Source organism: Salvelinus fontinalis, chromosome 5, assembly GCF_029448725.1.
Source record: "Salvelinus fontinalis isolate EN_2023a chromosome 5, ASM2944872v1, whole genome shotgun sequence".
Taxonomy (NCBI): Eukaryota; Metazoa; Chordata; class Actinopteri; order Salmoniformes; family Salmonidae; genus Salvelinus; species Salvelinus fontinalis.
Window position 1 is genome coordinate 59,375,882 of NC_074669.1, and position 21,022 is coordinate 59,396,903.

At 40.7% G+C, this 21,022-nt stretch overlaps 1 protein-coding gene across 1 annotated transcript in view; it reads left to right on the forward strand.

Annotated features, from left to right (window-relative positions):
* Nucleotides 1-21,022, forward strand: part of LOC129855932 (FERM and PDZ domain-containing protein 1-like) — a 125,107-nt gene that overhangs the window by 69,281 nt on the left and 34,804 nt on the right. Inside the window, exon 8 of the mRNA XM_055924043.1 lies at nt 19,775-19,870. Coding sequence (XP_055780018.1) covers nt 19,775-19,870 — 96 coding nt within the window. The remainder of the gene's footprint in view (nt 1-19,774; nt 19,871-21,022) is intronic.

The following is a 21,022-nucleotide window of genomic DNA, read 5'->3' on the forward strand; positions in this document are numbered from 1 at the left end:
CTTTATGGAGCAGACATGACTGCTGTAGGTTGTTAATGCTTTATGGAGCAGACATGACTGCTGTATGTTAATGCTTTATGGAGCAGAAATGACTGCTGTATGTTAATGCTTTATGGAGCAGACATGACTGCTGTAGGTTGTTAATGCTTTATGGAGCAGACATGACTGCTGTATGTTGTTAATGCTTTATGGAGCAGACATGACTGCTGTATGTTGTTAATGCTTTATGGAGCAGACATGACTGCTGTATGTTAATGCTTTATGGAGCAGACATGACTGCTGTAGGTTGTTAATGCTTTATGGAGCAGACATGACTACTGTATGTTAATGCTTTATGGAGCAGACATGACTGCTGTATGTTAATGCTTTATGGAGCAGACATGACTGCTGTATGTTGTTAATGCTTTATGGAGCAGACATGACTGCTGTATGTTGTTAATGCTTTATGGACCAGACATGACTGCTGTATGTTAATGCTTTATGGAGCAGACATGACTGCTGTATGTTGTTAATGCTTTATGGAGCAGACATGACTGCTGTATGTTGTTAATGCTTTATGGAGCAGACATGACTGCTGTATGTTAATGCTTTATGGAGCAGACATGACTGCTGTATGTAGTTAACGCTTTATGGAGCACACATGACTGCTGTATGTTAATGCTTTATGGAGCAGACATGACTGCTGTATGTTAATGCTTTATGGAGCAGACATGACTGTTGTATGTTAATGCTTTATGGAGCAGACATGACTGCTGTATGTTAATGCTTTATGGAGCAGACATGACTGCTGTAGGTTAATGCTTTATGGAGCAGACATGACTGCTGTATGTTAATGCTTTATGGAGCAGACATGACTGTTGTATGTTAATGCTTTATGGAGCAGACATGACTGCTGTATGTTGTTAATGCTTTATGGAGCAGACATGACTGCTGTATGTTGTTAATGCTTTATGGAGCAGACATGACTGCTGTATGTTGTTAATGCTTTATGGAGCAGACATGACTGCTGTATGTTAATGCTTTATGGAGCAGACATGACTGCTGTATGTTGTTAATGCTTTATGGAGCAGACATGACTGCTGTAGGTTGTTAATGCTTTATGGAGCAGACATGACTGCTGTATGTTAATGCTTTATGGAGCAGACATGACTGCTGTAGGTTGTTAATGCTTTATGGAGCAGACATGACTGCTGTATGTTAATGCTTTATGGAGCAGACATGACTACTGTAGGTTGTTAATGCTTTATGGAGCAGAAATGACTGCTGTATGTTAATGCTTTATGGAGCAGACATGACTGCTGTAGGTTGTTAATGCTTTATGGAGCAGACATGACTGCTGTATGTTGTTAATGCTTTATGGAGCAGACATGACTGCTGTATGTTGTTAATGCTTTATGGAGCAGACATGACTGCTGTATGTTAATGCTTTATGGAGCAGACATGACTGCTGTAGGTTGTTAATGCTTTATGGAGCAGACATGACTACTGTATGTTAATGCTTTATGGAGCAGACATGACTGCTGTATGTTAATGCTTTATGGAGCAGACATGACTGCTGTATGTTGTTAATGCTTTATGGAGCAGACATGACTGCTGTATGTTGTTAATGCTTTATGGACCAGACATGACTGCTGTATGTTAATGCTTTATGGAGCAGACATGACTGCTGTATGTTGTTAATGCTTTATGGAGCAGACATGACTGCTGTATGTTGTTAATGCTTTATGGAGCAGACATGACTGCTGTATGTTAATGCTTTATGGAGCAGACATGACTGCTGTATGTAGTTAACGCTTTATGGAGCACACATGACTGCTGTATGTTAATGCTTTATGGAGCAGACATGACTGCTGTATGTTAATGCTTTATGGAGCAGACATGACTGTTGTATGTTAATGCTTTATGGAGCAGACATGACTGCTGTATGTTAATGCTTTATGGAGCAGACATGACTGCTGTAGGTTAATGCTTTATGGAGCAGACATGACTGCTGTATGTTAATGCTTTATGGAGCAGACATGACTGTTGTATGTTAATGCTTTATGGAGCAGACATGACTGCTGTATGTTAATGCTTTATGGAGCAGACATGACTGCTGTATGTTAATGCTTTATGGAGCAGACATGACTGCTGTATGTTAATGCTTTATGGAGCAGACATGACTGTTGTATGTTAATGCTTTATGGAGCAGACATGACTGCTGTATGTTAATGCTTTATGGAGCAGACATGACTGATGTATGTTAATGCTTTATGGAGCAGACATGACTGCTGTATGTTAATGCTTTATGGAGCAGACATGACTACTGTAGGTTGTTAATGCTTTATGGAGCAGACATGACTGCTGTATGTTGTTAATGCTTTATGGAGCAGACATGACTGCTGTATGTTAATGCTTTATGGAGCAGACATGACTGCTGTATGTTAATGCTTTATGGAGCAGACATGACTACTGTAGGTTGTTAATGCTTTATGGAGCAGACATGACTACTGTAGGTTGTTAATGCTTTATGGAGCAGACATGACTACTGTAGGTTGTTAATGCTTTATGGAGCAGACATGACTGCTGTATGTTGTTAATGCTTTATGGAGCAGACATGACTGCTGTATGTTAATGCTTTATGGAGCAGACATGACTGCTGTAGGTTGTTAATGCTTTATGGAGCAGACATGACTGCTGTATGTTGTTAATGCTTTATGGAGCAGACATGACTGCTGTATGTTGTTAATGCTTTATGGAGCAGACATGACTGCTGTATGTTGTTAATGCTTTATGGAGCAGACATGACTGCTGTATGTTAATGCTTTATGGAGCAGACATGACTGCTGTAGGTTGTTAATGCTTTATGGAGCAGACATGACTGCTGTATGTTGTTAATGCTTTATGGAGCAGACATGACTGCTGTATGTTAATGCTTTATGGAGCAGACATGACTACTGTATGTTGTTAATACTTTATGGAGCAGACATGACTGTTGTATGTTAATGCTTTATGGACCAGACATGACTGCTGTATGTTAATGCTTTATGGAGCAGACATGACGGCTGTATGTTGTTAATGCTTTATGGAGCAGACATGACTGCTGTATGTTAACGCTTTATGGAGCAGACATGACTACTGTATGTTAATGCTTTATGGAGCAGACATGACTGCTGTATGTTGTTAATGCTTTATGGAGCAGACATGACTGCTGTATGTTGTTAATGCTTTATGGAGCAGACATGACTGCTGTATGTTGTTAACGCTTTATGGAGCAGACATGACTGCTGTATGTTAACGCTTTATGGACCAGACATGACTGCTGTATGTTAATGCTTTATGGAGCAGACATGACTGTTGTATGTTAATGCTTTATGGAGCAGACATGACTGCTGTATGTTGTTAATGCTTTATGGAGCAGACATGACTGCTGTATGTTAACGCTTTATGGAGCAGACATGACTACTGTATGTTAATGCTTTATGGAGCAGACATGACTGCTGTATGTTGTTAATGCTTTATGGAGCAGACATGACTGCTGTATGTTGTTAATGCTTTATGGAGCAGACATGACTGCTGTATGTTGTTAACGCTTTATGGAGCAGACATGACTGCTGTATGTTAACGCTTTATGGACCAGACATGACTGCTGTATGTTAATGCTTTATGGAGCAGACATGACTGTTGTATGTTAATGCTTTATGGAGCAGACATGACTGCTGTATGTTGTTAATGCTTTATGGAGCAGACATGACTGCTGTATGTTAACGCTTTATGGAGCAGACATGACTACTGTATGTTAATGCTTTATGGAGCAGACATGACTGCTGTATGTTGTTAATGCTTTATGGAGCAGACATGACTGCTGTATGTTGTTAATGCTTTATGGAGCAGACATGACTGCTGTAGGTTGTTAATGCTTTATGGAGCAGACATGACTGCTGTATGTTGTTAATGCTTTATGGAGCAGACATGACTGTTGTATGTTAATGCTTTATGGAGCAGACATGACTGTTGTATGTTAATGCTTTATGGAGCAGACATGACTACTGTATGTTAATGCTTTATGGAGCAGACATGACTGCTGTATGTTGTTAATGCTTTATGGAGCAGACATGACTGCTGTATGTTGTTAATGCTTTATGGAGCAGACATGACTGCTGTATGTTAATGCTTTATGGAGCAGACATGACTACTGTATGTTAATGCTTTATGGAGCAGACATGACTGCTGTATGTTGTTAATGCTTTATGGAGCAGACATGACTGCTGTATGTTGTTAATGCTTTATGGAGCAGACATGACTGTTGTATGTTAACGCTTTATGGAGCAGACATGACTGTTGTATGTTAATGCTTTATGGAGCAGACATGACTGCTGTATGTTGTTAATGCTTTATGGAGCAGACATGACTACTGTAGGTTGTTAATGCTTTATGGAGCAGACATGACTACTGTAGGTTGTTAATGCTTTATGGAGCAGACATGACTACTGTAGGTTGTTAATGCTTTATGGAGCAGACATGACTGCTGTATGTTAATGCTTTATGGAGCAGACATGACTGTTGTATGTTAATGCTTTATGGAGCAGACATGACTGCTGTATGTTAATGCTTTATGGAGCAGACATGACTGCTGTATGTTGTTAATGCTTTATGGAGCAGACATGACTGTTGTATGTTAATGCTTTATGGAGCAGACATGACTGCTGTATGTTAATGCTTTATGGAGCAGACATGACTGCTGTAGGTTGTTAATGCTTTATGGAGCAGACATGACTGCTGTATGTAGTTAATGCTTTATGGAGCAGACATGACTGCTGTATGTTAATGCTTTATGGAGCAGACATGACTGCTGTATGTTAATGCTTTATGGAGCAGACATGACTGCTGTATGTTAATGCTTTATGGAGCAGACATGACTGCTGTATGTTGTTAATGCTTTATGGAGCAGACATGACTGCTGTATGTTGTTAATGCTTTATGGAGCAGACATGACTGCTGTATGTTAACGCTTTATGGAGCAGACATGACTGCTGTATGTTGTTAATGCTTTATGGAGCAGACATGACTGCTGTATGTTAATGCTTTATGGAGCAGACATGACTACTGTAGGTTGTTAATGCTTTATGGAGCAGAAATGACTGCTGTATGTTAATGCTTTATGGAGCAGACATGACTGCTGTAGGTTGTTAATGCTTTATGGAGCAGACATGACTGCTGTATGTTGTTAATGCTTTATGGAGCAGACATGACTGCTGTATGTTGTTAATGCTTTATGGAGCAGACATGACTGCTGTATGTTAATGCTTTATGGAGCAGACATGACTGCTGTATGTTGTTAATGCTTTATGGAGCAGACATGACTGCTGTATGTTGTTAATGCTTTATGGAGCAGACATGACTGCTGTATGTTAATGCTTTATGGAGCAGACATGACTGCTGTATGTAGTTAACGCTTTATGGAGCACACATGACTGCTGTATGTTAATGCTTTATGGAGCAGACATGACTGCTGTATGTTAATGCTTTATGGAGCAGACATGACTGTTGTATGTTAATGCTTTATGGAGCAGACATGACTGCTGTATGTTAATGCTTTATGGAGCAGACATGACTGCTGTAGGTTAATGCTTTATGGAGCAGACATGACTGCTGTATGTTAATGCTTTATGGAGCAGACATGACTGTTGTATGTTAATGCTTTATGGAGCAGACATGACTGCTGTATGTTAATGCTTTATGGAGCAGACATGACTGCTGTATGTTAATGCTTTATGGAGCAGACATGACTGCTGTATGTTAATGCTTTATGGAGCAGACATGACTGTTGTATGTTAATGCTTTATGGAGCAGACATGACTGCTGTATGTTAATGCTTTATGGAGCAGACATGACTGATGTATGTTAATGCTTTATGGAGCAGACATGACTGCTGTATGTTAATGCTTTATGGAGCAGACATGACTACTGTAGGTTGTTAATGCTTTATGGAGCAGACATGACTGCTGTATGTTGTTAATGCTTTATGGAGCAGACATGACTGCTGTATGTTAATGCTTTATGGAGCAGACATGACTGCTGTATGTTAATGCTTTATGGAGCAGACATGACTACTGTAGGTTGTTAATGCTTTATGGAGCAGACATGACTACTGTAGGTTGTTAATGCTTTATGGAGCAGACATGACTACTGTAGGTTGTTAATGCTTTATGGAGCAGACATGACTGCTGTATGTTGTTAATGCTTTATGGAGCAGACATGACTGCTGTATGTTAATGCTTTATGGAGCAGACATGACTGCTGTAGGTTGTTAATGCTTTATGGAGCAGACATGACTGCTGTATGTTGTTAATGCTTTATGGAGCAGACATGACTGCTGTATGTTGTTAATGCTTTATGGAGCAGACATGACTGCTGTATGTTGTTAATGCTTTATGGAGCAGACATGACTGCTGTATGTTAATGCTTTATGGAGCAGACATGACTGCTGTAGGTTGTTAATGCTTTATGGAGCAGACATGACTGCTGTATGTTGTTAATGCTTTATGGAGCAGACATGACTGCTGTATGTTAATGCTTTATGGAGCAGACATGACTACTGTATGTTGTTAATACTTTATGGAGCAGACATGACTGTTGTATGTTAATGCTTTATGGACCAGACATGACTGCTGTATGTTAATGCTTTATGGAGCAGACATGACGGCTGTATGTTGTTAATGCTTTATGGAGCAGACATGACTGCTGTATGTTAACGCTTTATGGAGCAGACATGACTACTGTATGTTAATGCTTTATGGAGCAGACATGACTGCTGTATGTTGTTAATGCTTTATGGAGCAGACATGACTGCTGTATGTTGTTAATGCTTTATGGAGCAGACATGACTGCTGTATGTTGTTAACGCTTTATGGAGCAGACATGACTGCTGTATGTTAACGCTTTATGGACCAGACATGACTGCTGTATGTTAATGCTTTATGGAGCAGACATGACTGTTGTATGTTAATGCTTTATGGAGCAGACATGACTGCTGTATGTTGTTAATGCTTTATGGAGCAGACATGACTGCTGTATGTTAACGCTTTATGGAGCAGACATGACTACTGTATGTTAATGCTTTATGGAGCAGACATGACTGCTGTATGTTGTTAATGCTTTATGGAGCAGACATGACTGCTGTATGTTGTTAATGCTTTATGGAGCAGACATGACTGCTGTATGTTGTTAACGCTTTATGGAGCAGACATGACTGCTGTATGTTAACGCTTTATGGACCAGACATGACTGCTGTATGTTAATGCTTTATGGAGCAGACATGACTGTTGTATGTTAATGCTTTATGGAGCAGACATGACTGCTGTATGTTGTTAATGCTTTATGGAGCAGACATGACTGCTGTATGTTAACGCTTTATGGAGCAGACATGACTACTGTATGTTAATGCTTTATGGAGCAGACATGACTGCTGTATGTTGTTAATGCTTTATGGAGCAGACATGACTGCTGTATGTTGTTAATGCTTTATGGAGCAGACATGACTGCTGTAGGTTGTTAATGCTTTATGGAGCAGACATGACTGCTGTATGTTGTTAATGCTTTATGGAGCAGACATGACTGTTGTATGTTAATGCTTTATGGAGCAGACATGACTGTTGTATGTTAATGCTTTATGGAGCAGACATGACTACTGTATGTTAATGCTTTATGGAGCAGACATGACTGCTGTATGTTGTTAATGCTTTATGGAGCAGACATGACTGCTGTATGTTGTTAATGCTTTATGGAGCAGACATGACTGCTGTATGTTAATGCTTTATGGAGCAGACATGACTACTGTATGTTAATGCTTTATGGAGCAGACATGACTGCTGTATGTTGTTAATGCTTTATGGAGCAGACATGACTGCTGTATGTTGTTAATGCTTTATGGAGCAGACATGACTGTTGTATGTTAACGCTTTATGGAGCAGACATGACTGTTGTATGTTAATGCTTTATGGAGCAGACATGACTGCTGTATGTTGTTAATGCTTTATGGAGCAGACATGACTACTGTAGGTTGTTAATGCTTTATGGAGCAGACATGACTACTGTAGGTTGTTAATGCTTTATGGAGCAGACATGACTACTGTAGGTTGTTAATGCTTTATGGAGCAGACATGACTGCTGTATGTTAATGCTTTATGGAGCAGACATGACTGCTGTATGTTAATGCTTTATGGAGCAGACATGACTGCTGTATGTTAATGCTTTATGGAGCAGACATGACTGTTGTATGTTAATGCTTTATGGAGCAGACATGACTACTGTATGTTGTTAATGCTTTATGGAGCAGACATGACTGATGTATGTTGTTAATGCTTTATGGAGCAGACATGACTGCTGTATGTTGTTAATGCTTTATGGAGCAGACATGACTGCTGTATGTTAATGCTTTATGGAGCAGACATGACTGCTGTATGTTAATGCTTTATGGAGCAGACATGACTGCTGTATGTTGTTAATGCTTTATGGAGCAGACATGACTGCTGTATGTTGTTAATGCTTTATGGAGCAGACATGACTGCTGTATGTTGTTAATGCTTTATGGAGCAGACATGACTGCTGTATGTTAATGCTTTATGGAGCAGACATGACTGCTGTATGTTAATGCTTTATGGAGCAGACATGACTGTTGTATGTTAATGCTTTATGGAGCAGACATGACTGCTGTATGTTGTTAATGCTTTATGGAGCAGACATGACTGCTGTATGTTGTTAATGCTTTATGGAGCAGACATGACTGCTGTATGTTGTTAATGCTTTATGGAGCAGACATGACTGCTGTATGTTGTTAACGCTTTATGGAGCAGACATGACTGCTGTATGTTGTTAATGCTTTATGGAGCAGACATGACTGCTGTATGTAGTTAATGCTTTATGGAGCAGACATGACTGTTGTATGTTAATGCTTTATGGAGCAGACATGACTGCTGTATGTTGTTAATGCTTTATGGAGCAGACATGACTGCTGTATGTTGTTAATGCTTTATGGAGCAGACATGACTGCTGTATGTTGTTAATGCTTTATGGAGCAGACATGACTGTTGTATGTTAATGCTTTATGGAGCAGACATGACTGTTGTATGTTAATGCTTTATGGAGCAGACATGACTGCTGTATGTTAACGCTTTATGGAGCAGACATGACTGCTGTATGTTAATGCTTTATGGAGCAGACATGACTGCTGTATGTTAATGCTTTATGGAGCAGACATGACTGTTGTATGTTAATGCTTTATGGAGCAGACATGACTGCTGTATGTTAATGCTTTATGGAGCAGACATGACTGCTGTATGTTAATGCTTTATGGAGCAGACATGACTGCTGTATGTTAACGCTTTATGGAGCAGACATGACTGCTGTATGTTGTTAATGCTTTATGGAGCAGACATGACTGCTGTATGTTAATGCTTTATGGAGCAGACATGACTGTTGTATGTTGTTAATGCTTTATGGAGCAGACATGACTGCTGTATGTTGTTAATGCTTTATGGAGCAGACATGACTGTTGTATGTTGTTAATGCTTTATGGAGCAGACATGACTGCTGTATGTTGTTAATGCTTTATGGAGCAGACATGACTGCTGTATGTTAATGCTTTATGGAGCAGACATGACTGCTGTATGTTGTTAATGCTTTATGGAGCAGACATGACTGTTGTATGTTGTTAATGCTTTATGGACCAGACATGACTGCTGTATGTTGTTAATGCTTTATGGAACAGACATGACTGTTGTATGTTAATGCTTTATGGAGCAGACATGACTGCTGTAGGTTGTTAATGCTTTATGGACCAGACATGACTGCTGTATGTTGTTAATGCTTTATGGAGCAGACATGACTGCTGTATGTTAACGCTTTATGGAGCAGACATGACTGCTGTATGTTAATGCTTTATGGAGCAGACATGACTGTTGTATGTTGTTAATGCTTTATGGAGCAGACATGACTACTGTATGTTGTTAATGCTTTATGGAGCAGACATGACTACTGTAGGTTGTTAATGCTTTATGGAGCAGACATGACTACTGTAGGTTGTTAATGCTTTATGGAGCAGACATGACTACTGTAGGTTGTTAATGCTTTATGGAGCAGACATGACTGCTGTAGGTTGTTAATGCTTTATGGAGCAGACATGACTGCTGTAGGTTGTTAATGCTTTATGGAGCAGACATGACTGCTGTAGGTTGTTAATGCTTTATGGAGCAGACATGACTACTGTAGGTTGTTAATGCTTTATGGAGCAGACATGACTACTGTAGGTTGTTAATGCTTTATGGAGCAGACATGACTGCTGTATGTTAATGCTTTATGGAGCAGACATGACTGTTGTATGTTAATGCTTTATGGAGCAGACATGACTGCTGTATGTTGTTAATGCTTTATGGAGCAGACATGACTGCTGTATGTTAACGCTTTATGGAGCAGACATGACTGCTGTATGTTAATGCTTTATGGAGCAGACATGACTGCTGTATGTTAATGCTTTATGGAGCAGACATGACTGTTGTATGTTAATGCTTTATGGAGCAGACATGACTGCTGTATGTTGTTAATGCTTTATGGAGCAGACATGACTGCTGTATGTTAACGCTTTATGGAGCAGACATGACTGCTGTATGTTAATGCTTTATGGAGCAGACATGACTGCTGTATGTTAACGCTTTATGGAGCAGACATGACTGCTGTATGTTAATGCTTTATGGAGCAGACATGACTGCTGTATGTTGTTAATGCTTTATGGAGCAGACATGACTGTTGTATGTTAATGCTTTATGGAGCAGACATGACTGCTGTATGTTGTTAACGCTTTATGGAGCAGACATGACTGCTGTATGTTAACGCTTTATGGAGCAGACATGACTGTTGTATGTTGTTAATGCTTTATGGAGCAGACATGACTGTTGTATGATGTTAATGCTTTATGGAGCAGACATGACTGCTGTATGTTGTTAATGCTTTATGGAGCAGACATGACTGTTGTATGTTAATGCTTTATGGAGCAGACATGACTGCTGTATGTTAATGCTTTATGGAGCAGACATGACTGCTGTATGTTAATGCTTTATGGAGCAGACATGACTGTTGTATGTTAATGCTTTATGGAGCAGACATGACTGCTGTATGTTGTTAATGCTTTATGGAGCAGACATGACGGCTGTATGTAGCTAGTCACAAGTGGTTTACCTCTCAGCCATGTAACAACCCTATGTTCCTCCCTGTCCTCACTGCTTGGAAACCCAGTTCACTGTGGTTTAGATGTCCTGTCCCTTTCCTGTAATACAAGTGAGGAGGGACAAGCTCCCTGGAGGACTCCATACAGAAAGGAACGGTTGAGATAAGAGGGGGGGGGGGGGGGGCACAAGCTTCCGCTAGTGATCAGAGCCCTATTCCCTATATAGTGAACTACTGTTGATCAGAGCCCTATTTCCTATATAGTGAACTACTGTTGATCAGAGCCCTATTTCCTATATAGTGAACTACTGTTGATCAGAGCCCTATTCCCTATATAGTGAACTACTGTTGATCAGAGCCCTTTTCCCTATATAGTGAACTACTGTTGATCAGAGCCCTATTCCCTATATAGTGAACTACTGTTGATCAGAGCCCTATTCCCTATATAGTGAACTACTGTTGATCAGAGCCCTATTCCCTATATAGTGAACTACTGTTGATCAGAGCCCTATTCCCTATATAGTGAACTACTGTTGATCAGAGCCCTATTCCCTATATAGTGAACTACTAGTGACCAGGGCCCTATTCTCTATATAGTGTACTACTGTTGACCAGAGCCCTATTCCCTGTATAGTGCACTACTGTTGACCAGAGTCCTATTCCTTATATAGTGAACTACTAGTGACCAGAACTTTGGCATATAGGATATAGGGTTCCCTTTGGGACTCAACCTGAGACAGAGTGGTCGTATCAAGGGCTGGATGATTCCCTGATTACAGGAGAATACGCTGAGTTTACAAAACATTAGGAACACCTGCTCTTTCCATGACATAGACTGATCAGGTGAATCCAGGTGAAAGATATGATCCCTTATTGATGTCACCTGTTAAATCCACTTCAATCAGTGTAGATGAAGGGGAGGAGACGGGTTAAATAATTATTTTCAAGCCTTGAGACCATTCAAACATGGATTGTGTGTGTACCATTCAAAGTGTGAATGGGCAAGACAAAATATTTAAGTATCTTTGAACGGGGTATGGTAGTAGATGCCAGGCGCACCAGTTTGTGTCAAGAACTGCATCGCTGCTGGGTTTTTCACACTCAACAGTTTCCCGTGTGTATCAAGAATGGTTCATCACCCAAAGGACATCCATCCAACTTGACACAACTGTGGGAAGCATTGGAGTCGACATGGGCCAGCCTCCCTGTGGAACTCTTTCAACACCTTGTAGAGTCCATGCCCTGAAGCATTGGAGTCGACATGGGCCAGCATCCCTGTAGAACTCTTTCAACACCTAGTAGAGTCCATGACCTGATAAACTGAGGCTGTTCTGAGGGTAGAAGGGAGGATGCAACTCAATATTAGGAAGCTGTTGTTCATGTTCTGTATACTCAGTGTAAACACACTATTAATGATTAGAGGGGAGCGGAGAGAGAAGGGTGGAGGGGGAGAGAGAGAAGGGTGGAGGGGGAGAGAGAGAAGGGTGGAGGGGGAGAGGGTGGAGGGGGAGAGAGAAGGGTGGAGGGGGAGAGAGAGAAGGGTGGAGGGGAGAGAGAGAAGGGTGGAGGGGGAGAGAGAGAAGGGTGGAGGGGGAGAGGGTGGAGGGGGAGAGAGAAGGGTGGAGGGAGGGAGCGGAGAGAGAAGGGTGGGGGGGAGAGGGAAGGGTGGAGGGAGGGAGCGGAGAGAGAAGGGTGGAGGGAGGGAGCGGAGAGAGAAGGGTGGGGGGGGAGAGAGAAGGGTGGAGGGAGGGAGCGGAGCGAGATGGGTGGAGACAGAGTGAGAGAGAAAGGGTTGGAGCGAGAGGGGAGAATGAAAGAGAGATGAGAGGGGGGGTGGAGTGAGAGAGAGAGAGAAGTGGAGGGAGAATAAAAGAGAGATGAGAGGGGGGTGGAGTGAGAGAGAGAGAGAAGTGGAGGGAGAATGAAAGAGAGATGAGAGAGGGGGTGGAGTGAGAGAGAGAGAAGTGGAGGGAGAATGAAAGAGAGATGAGAGGGGGGGTGGAGTGAGAGAGAGAGAAGTGGAGGGAGAATGAAAGAGAGATGAGAGGGGGGGGGTGGAGCGAGAGAGAGAGAGAGAGAGAGAAGTGGAGGGAGAATGAAAGAGAGATGAGAGGGGGGGTGGAGCGAGAGAGAGAGAAGTGGAGGGAGAATGAAAGAGAGATGAGGGGGGGTGGAGCGAGAGAGAGAGAAGTGGAGGGAGAATGAAAGAGAGATGAGAGGGGGGGGTGGAGCGAGAGAGAGAGAGAGAGAGAGAAGTGGAGGGAGAATGAAAGAGAGATGAGAGGGGGGGGGGGGGGTGTAGCGAGAGAGAGAGAACAACAGAAAGAGATTGAGTGGTTGGATCAATGCCAGTCTGATTCCCTTCAGAACAGCTGTGATTACAGAAGAATAATGTATTGAAAGGGAGGAGGAGGAGGAGAGGAAGAGAGGGGGTGAGAGGAGGAACATAAAGAGGGAGGGATAGACATGAAAAACACAGTATAATCGACAGAGAGACAGATGGAGAAAGACAGATGGAGAGAGACAGAGACAGATGGAGAAAGACAGATGGAGAAAGACAGAGAGACAGATGGAGAAAGACAGATGGAGAGAGACAGAGACAGATGGAGAAAGACAGATGGAGAGAGACAGAGAGACAGATGGAGAAAGACAGATGGAGAGAGACAGAGAGACAGAGAGAGAGGCAGATAAATATATACACTGCTCAAAAAAATAAAGAGAACACTTAAACAACACAATGTAACTCCAAGTCAATCACACTTCTGTGAAATCAAACTGTCCACTTAGGAAGCAACACTGATTGACAATAAATTTCACATGCTGTTGTGCAAATGGAATAGACAAAAGGTGGAAATTATAGGCAATTAGCAAGACACCCCCAATAAAGGAGTGATTCTGCAGGTGGTGACCACAGACCACTTCTCAGTTCCTATGCTTCCTGACTGATGTTTTGGTCACTTTTGAATGCTGGCGGTGTTTTCACTCTAGTGGTAGCATGAGACGGAGTCTACAACCCACACAGGTGGCTCAGGTAGTGCAGCTCATCCAGGATGGCACATCAATGCGAGCTGTGGCAAGAAGGTTTGCTGTGTCTGTCAGCGTAGTGTTCAGAGCATGGAGGCGCTACCAGGAGACAGGCCAGTACATCAGGAGACATGGAGGAGGCTGTAGGAGGGCAACAACCCAGCAGCAGGACCGCTACCTCCGCCTTTGTGCAAGGGGGAGCACTGCCAGAGCCCTGCAAAATGACCTCCAGCTGTCCCCAACAAAGGAGGGCCTACAGCAGCACCTAGATCTTCTGCACAGATTCTGTCAGACCTGGACCCTGACTGTAAATCAAAAAAGGTCCAGTTCCCAAGACCATGAATACAAATTCCATCTAGACACCGTTGCCCTAGACCACACAAAAACGATATAGTTGAAGTCGGAAGTTTACATACACCTTAGCTAAAGACATTTAAAATCAGTTTTTCACAATTCCTGACATTTCATCCGAGTCAAAATTCCCTGTCTTTGGTCAGTTAGGATCACCACTTTAAAGAATGTGAAATGTCAGAATAATAGTAGAGAGAATTATTTATTTCAGCTTTAATTTATTTCATCACATTCCCAGTGGGTCAGAAGTTTATATACACTCAATTAGTATTTGGTAGCATTGCCTTAAAATTGTTTAACTTGGGTCAAACATTTCCGTTAGCCCTCCACAAGCTTCCCACAATAAGTTGGGTGAATTTTGGCCCATTCCTCCTGACAGAGCTAGTGTAACTGAGTCAGGTTTGTAGGCCTCCTTGCTAGCACATGCTTTTTCAGTTCTGCACACAAATTTTCTATAGGATTGAGGTCAGGGCTTTGTGATGGCCACTCCAATACCTTGACTTTGTTGTCCTTAACCTCTCTTGGGTACGTGAGACGGTAGCGTCCCACCTCTTCAACAGCCAGTGAAACTGCAGGGCGCCAAATTCAAAACAACAGAAATCCCATAATTAAAATTTCTCAAACATACAAGTATTTTACACCATTTTTAAGAGACACTTGTTGTAAATCCAGCCACAGTGTCCGATTTCAAAAAGGCTTTACGACGAAAGCAAACCAAACGATTATGTTAGGTGAGTGCCTATTCACAGAATAACACAGCCATTTTTCCAGCCAAAGCGAGGATTCACAAATAGCACAAATAGAGATAAAATTAATCACTAACCTTTGATGATCTTTATCAGATGACACTCATAGGACATCATGTTACACAATACATGTATGTTTTGTTCGATAATGTGCATATTTATATCCAAAAATCTTAGTTTACATTGGCGCCATGTTCAGAAATGCCTCCAAAATATCCAGAGAAATTGCAGAGAGCCACATCTAATAACAGGAATACTCATCATACACTTTGATGAAAGATACATGTTTTACATAGAATTAAAGATACACTTGTTCTTAATGCAACCGCTGTCAGATAAAAAAAAAAAAAAAAAACTTTACGGAAAAAGCACACCATGCAATAATCTGAGACGGCGCTCAGATATAACAACATTTCTCCGCCATGTTGGAGTCAACAGAAATACGAAATTACATCGTAAATATTCCCTTACCTTTGAGGATCTTCATCAGAATGCACTCCCAGGAATCCTAGTTCCACAATAAATCGTTGTTTTGTTCGATAATGTCCATTACTTATGTCTAAGTACCTACTTTTGCTAGCACGTTTAGTGCACATGTCCAAACGCTCGCGCATATGCAGGCGAACTCGGACGAAAACTTCAAAAAATTATATAACAGGTCGAATAAACTGGTCAAACTAAGTAGAGAATCAATCTTCAGGATGTTGTTATCATATATATCCAATAACGTTCCAACCGGAGAATTCCTTTGTGTCTCTAGAAGTTATGGAAAGCAAGACGATATCGTTTGGAATGCGCGTGACCAGGAACTGGCATTCTGCCAGACCAATGACTGAAACACCTCCCATCCGGCTCAACATCACAGTAGAGGCTTCATTCCACGTTCTACAGACTGTTGACATTTAGTGGAAGGCGTAGGAAGTGCAAACATATCCATATCTTACAGGGAATTGAATAGGCGATGAGTTGAACATCGACCAGCCTCAGAATTCTCACTTCCTGTTTGGATTTTTAGTTTTTGCCTGCCATTGCCTGCCATATGAGTTCTGTTATACTCACAGACATCATTCAAATAGTTTTAGAAACTTCAGAGTGTTTTATATCCAATAGTAATAATAATATGCATATATTAGCATCTGGGACAGAGTAGGAGGCAGTTCACTATTGGCACGCTAATCATCCAAAAGTGAAAATGCTGCCCCCTATCACAAATAAGTTAACCTCACTAAGGGAAGTGGGACGGTAGCGTCCCACCTGGCCAACATCCAGTGAAATTGCAGAGCGCCAAATTCAAAAACAGAAATGTGACACTCATAGGACTTCATGTTACACAATACATGTATGTTTTGTTTGGTAAAGTTCCTATTTATATCCACAAATCTGAGTTTAGGCGGGACGCTACTGTCTCACTTGGCCAAAAGCCAGAGAAAATGCAGAGCGCCAAATTAAAATAAATTACTATAAAAATCAAACTTTCATTAAATCACACATGAACGATACCAAATTAAAGCTACACTGGTTATGAATCCAGCCAACATGTCAGAATTCAAATAGGATTTTCGGCGAAAGCAAACAATGCTATTATCTGAGTTAGCACCATAGTAAACAAAGAGAGAGAAGCATATTTCAACCCTGCAGGCGCGACACAAAACGCAGAAATAAAAATATAATTCATGCCTTACCTTTGACGAGCTTCTGTTGTTGGCACTCCAATATGTCCCATAAACATCACAAATGGTCCTTTTTGTTCGATTAATTCCGTCGATATATATCCAATATTTCAGTTTATTTGGCGCGTTTGATCCATAAAAACACCGGTTCCAACTTGTGAAACATGACTACAAAATATCTCTAAAGTTACCTGTAAACTTTGCCAAAACATTTCAAACTACTTTTGTAATACAACTTTAGGTATTTTTTAACGTAAATAATCGATAAAATTGAAGACGGGATGATCTGAGTTCAATACAGTATTGAAACAAACTGTAGCTAGCTTTCTGGTCACGCGCCTCTAACAAACAGTACACAACAAGTGACCCTCGTTCAAAATGGTCGTACTTCTTCATTACACAAAGGAAAAAACCTCAACCAATTTCTAAAGACTGTTGACATCCAGTGGAAGCGGTAGGAACTGCAAGAAGGTCAATTAGAAATCTGGATTCCCAATGAAAATCCATTGAAAAGAGAGTGACCTCAAAAAAAAAAAATCTGAATGGTTTGTCCTCTGGGTTTCGCCTGCTAAATAAGTTCTGTTATACTCACAGTCATGATTCAAACAGTTTTAGAAACTTCAGAGTGTTTTCTATCAAAATCTACCAATGATATGCATATCCTAGCTTCTGGGCCTGAGTAGCAGGCAGTTTACTTTGGGCATGCTTTTCATCAGGAAGTTAAAATAGTGCCCCCTACCCTAGTGAAGTTAAAGGCACAGTCAACTTAGTGTATGTAAACTCCTGACCCACTGAAATTGTGATACAATGAATTATAAGTGAAATAATCTGTCTGTAAACAATTGTTGGAAAAATTACTTTTGTCATGCACAAAGTAGATGTCCTAACCGACTTGCCAAAACTATAATTTGTTTACAAGACATTTGTGGAGTGGTTGAAAAACTAGTTTTAATGACTCCAACCTAAGTGTATGTAAACTTCCGACTTCAAAAGTACCTCGACCTAAACATCAGCACCACAGGTAACTTTTACAAAGCTGTGAACGATCTGAGAGACAAGGCAAGAAGTGCCTTCTATGCCATCAAAAGGAACATAACATTTGACATACCAAGGATCTGGCTAAAAATACTTGAACCAGTTATAGAACCCTTTGTCCTTTATGGTTGTGAGGTCTGGGGTCCGCTCACCAACCATGAATTCACAAAATGGGACAAACACCAAATTGAGACTCTGCATGCAGAATTCTGCAAAAATATCCTCTGTGTACAAAGTAAAACACCAAATAATGCATGTCTTCATTCTTTTGGAACTTTTGTAAGTGTAATGTTTACAGTTCATGTTTTGTTGTTTATTATTTATTGCACTTGCTTTGGCAATGTAAACATATGTTTCCCATGCCAATAAAGCCCTTAATGTGAAATTGTCACGAGAATTTTGCTATCTCAATGGTTGAACTCAACTATCACTCAAGCTTTGTCTATTTCCCAGAGGTCGTAAATCTCCGGTTAATAAAGAATTAGACAAAGTCTCAGATTCTGCAATAGATCAATACTTTATTCAGAGAGCGCTCTGTCTTCTAAATGAGAACACAATCTTTTTATAGCACACACACACACACACACACACACACACACACACACACACACACACACACACACACACACACACACACACACACACACACTAGAAAAGGAACTCACATCAGTAGAAACTCCACCTCTCTTTAGGTGGGCTGTATTTTCCAGAGTTCACATACATTGTTTATCACCCTTCTGCAACATGTTTCATCATCTTCTGCCATTTCTAACAGTTTTTCTCCTCCCTCGGGTGGGGAGGCCTCTTTCCAGTTATTAGTTTCACCGTTATCACAAGTCGACAGTTCAGTTGTCTCAACTATACCCTGCTCATATTGTGAAATAGTAACACAATGGCCTAGTCACACACATCATTGAATTATGGCGCTTAACACATTTCATACAATTATATGGTTCCGGGGTGGAATACTTTAGTCATTATCTTAAACATACAAATTATTCTATCAGAAATTGAAATTGCGAGCCAGAGAGAGAGGCAGACATACACTGTAAAACGTAAAGGTTCCTGGAGCATCCTCTAGGGGTTCTTCAAATAACCCCTTTTAATGGATCCTCAACAAGAAAATACTATTAGTATTAATAATAATACGCATAACAACTATATTTGAGTTTTTAGTGTTTATTATGATTTTAGTGGCAAATTAGAATATTTTTTTTTTAAATGAGGTAAACAAATATGAAAAGATAGATGGTATCATCATAAAACAACATATATTTAGACCAGACTAGGGACAAACCTTACCTTACACTGAGGAGATCTTTACATTGTTCAATTAAGTTCCTACACATGCTGTCCTTTCAAATTAAATCCAAACGTTTCAGTTGGGCAGTTAGGTTCCTGCAAGAACCCCCACCAACTAACGAGGTTCCTCGATGAACCCCACCTCCTATGGGGTTCTTGGAACAACTTTTGGGGGGGATATTTTCAGAGCCAAGAACCCTAAGGTTCTTCAAAGAACTTTGAGGATCTTAGAAGAACCATTGTTGAACCCCTAATTTTTAGAGTGGGTGCCATTTGGGAGTCATTCAGAGTGTTTAAGTTTGGCTGAGCTGTCATCACCACAAGCCCAGGTTGCTTACCTTTCAAAACACTTATTTGTCCCCCCCCTTCTCTAATATTTATCTGTTACCAGTAAAGTATTTAGCTAATAATAACACACCCTTATTTCCTGGTTATTCTGGTTTCCAGGGCAACTCGCTGCTCTTCCTCCCCAACGTTCTAAAGGTGTATCTGGAGAACGGACAGACCAAGGCCTTCAAGTTTGACCCCAACACCACTGTCAAGGTAACTATATCATACACATACTACAGTATCATATTATAATCCTGATGATACTACTAATATAATAGACAGACCAAGGCCCAACACCCCTGTCAAGGTGACTATATCATACACATACTACACTATCATATTATAATCCTGATGATACTACTAATATAATAGACAGACCAAGGCCCAACACCCCTGTCAAGGTAACTATATCATACACATACTACACTATATCATACACATACTACAGTATCATATTATAATCCTGATGATACTACTAATATAATAGACAGACCAAGGCCCAACACCCCTGTCAAGGTAACTATATCATACACATACTACACTATCAGATTATATGTATAATCCTGATGATACTACTAATATAATAGACAGACCAAGGCCCAACACCCCTGTCAAGGTAACTATATCATGCACATACTACAGTATCATATTATAATCCTGATGATACTACTAATATAATAGACAGACCAAGGCCCAACATCCCTGTCAAGGTACTATATCATACACATACTACAGTATCATATTATAATCCTGATGATACTACTAATATAATAGACAGACCAAGGCCCAACACCCCTGTCAAGGTAACTGTATTTTACTATATGATACCACACTGCTTCGACACCATATTCAACCAAATATTTATCTATATATTTCTGAACTCTGCTCTTTTACTTTTAGATGTGTTTGTATTGTTGTGAATGGTTATATAACACAAGACTGTTGGAGCTAGGAACACAAGCATTTCGCTACACCCGCAATAACATCTGCTAAATTTGTGTATGTGACCAATAACATTTGATTTGATTTGTTAAGGAACTATACTGGGGCGCGTTGGGCCGGTAACCGAAAGGTTGCTAGATCGAATCCCCGAGCTGACAAAATAAAACTCAGTCTCTGAACAAGGCAGTTAACCCACTGTTCCTCGGCCGTCATTGTAAATAAGAATTTGTTCTCAACTGACTTGCCTAGTTAAATAAAATAAAAAATAAAAAATACTGTCTACTAGTGTCCTGTCCAGGGGTGAACATGAACATCAAGCTGCCTCACGCTACAGAAACATATAGACTCCTCCTCTACCTGCCGTCCTGGCTCAGACAACAGACTCTTCCTTTACAGGCCGTCCTGGCTCAGACAACAGACTCC